Source organism: Aplysia californica, unplaced genomic scaffold, assembly GCF_000002075.1.
Source record: "Aplysia californica isolate F4 #8 unplaced genomic scaffold, AplCal3.0 scaffold00765, whole genome shotgun sequence".
Classification (NCBI taxonomy): Eukaryota; Metazoa; Mollusca; class Gastropoda; order Aplysiida; family Aplysiidae; genus Aplysia; species Aplysia californica.
Genome location: NW_004798035.1, coordinates 44,563 through 46,340, shown reverse-complemented (window position 1 = coordinate 46,340; position 1,778 = coordinate 44,563). Strand labels below are relative to the sequence as shown.

At 39.2% G+C, this 1,778-nt stretch overlaps 1 protein-coding gene across 1 annotated transcript in view; it reads right to left on the bottom strand.

Annotated features, from left to right (window-relative positions):
* LOC101863381 (tubulin beta-4 chain) overlaps window positions 1-1,778 on the bottom strand; it is a gene marked incomplete in the record, with an annotated part of 10,788 nt that overhangs the window by 4,940 nt on the left and 4,070 nt on the right. The window contains 1 exon segment of the mRNA XM_013088568.2: window positions 531-667. Within this exon segment, the coding sequence (XP_012944022.1) occupies window positions 531-667 (137 nt within the window).

The window sequence follows — 1,778 nt, the reverse complement described above, 5'->3', positions numbered from 1 at the left end:
GTTTCAAAACTGTTATAATCATATTTTGTTAAAATAATATTACAATAAAACAATATGTATACAATATGGAGACATTTAAGAAGGAAGAGGTAGATATAACATTTATTTCCTCCTTTGGGGGTGGGGTGGAGGATAGGGATAGCGGTTGCTCTTTGCAAGGGCACTTTGTATTTCCTGTCAGAAATTGTCTTTCTCTTCTAGGCTCTGTTCCCTGCAATTCTCCCCCTCCCCCTCCCCTCTTCCCAACCCCTCTCACAAAGATGTTTTAACAATTTTTAAATCCCCAAATCTATCTCTCTATCCTTCTCTCTGTCTCTCTGTCTCTCTCACTGTACCTCTCTACCTCTGTCTCTCTGTCTATCTCACTGTACCTCTCTACCTCTGTCTCTGTCGCTCTCTCTCGCTGTCTGTCCCACTCATCCCCCCCCCCTACACACACTCTCTCTCTCCTCTCTTTCTCTCTCTCTCTCTCCCTCTCTCTCTCTCTCTCTCTCTCTCTCTCTCTGTCCCTCCACTCCCCCACCATTTACCTGATGCACAGACAAGGTGGCGTTGTAAGGCTCCACGACCACATCCGACACTTTGGGCGAGGGGACGATAGAGTAGGTGCTCATGATCCGGTCTGGGTACTCCTCTCGCACCTTGCTGATCACCAGTGTGCCCATGCCTGAGACATCATTCGTCGACTAATTGGTATATGTTTTATGGTACTATTGACACAATTTGGTCCTTCATACGTCATGATTGAGATATTGAGTATGTTTTACGGCATCATCGACACAAATTGGTGCCACCTGCGCCAGAACCAGCATAAAGCATATCCATTTTGGGTGTTTTAATCTACCATAGTTACTATTTAAGGTACACCACGGCAGTAGCCAACAGCCAGATAAAGTTGATTTCGGTATCCAAAACCGATTTTCCGATTTAGGACTATTTTACTTGAGCAACATCTGCTTTATCCATTGGAAATATGTTCAAGTGTCTAACACATCTATAATGTGCTCACAATATACCATGTTTTTTAACATTGTGTTGAAATGTACCTGTATGAATTCGGTTTTTTTCCAGTTTTCTCAAAACTATGATTTTATTAGGGGGGGGGGTTACCTATGCAGAGATATTTCTGAAAGTAAATGTCACAGCTAAATCCCACTTTGCAGGACTGTTTCTATATAATATGTTTGCAACATACTAAAAGATTATTGTCATATTCCTGTAGGTTTTCTCTCAGTGTGAAAAAGATTGACAGTATCACTCTGATTTGTTTATCAATTTTTTGTCCGAGTATCGTATATTACACTAAAAGTGCAGTTACAAGAAACATATGAGACCTAAGAAAGTAGATCTTTAGTACGTTGCAGGTTGTATATACCGAAACACTGTGTGAAAATATTAAAGCTGTATCAATTCAATCTTTTTCAGAATCTCTGCATAGAATTTGAGTGCATTTTGGTGTGTCGAACCCAATGCATCTAAAGAATTCAGAAATTTGACTATAAAATCACATAGGGATAGTTAAGTTTCTGTTTCTTGACCCACATTGGTTATTGGGAAGCCCAGTATACATGTACTTAATTTAGAACCCAAACAAAAAAAATTCACTTCAGCTGTACCTAGTGTCCCTACTTACCACATTGTCACAGCTGTTGGATGTAACATCATATTTGTAACATTTTGAATATATGACTTTATGTAATTGGCTTAATGTCTGAAATAATTTTTAAAACATTTGAAAACTATTAATTCAAGGGGTGTACGTGTTTATGAATTGACGG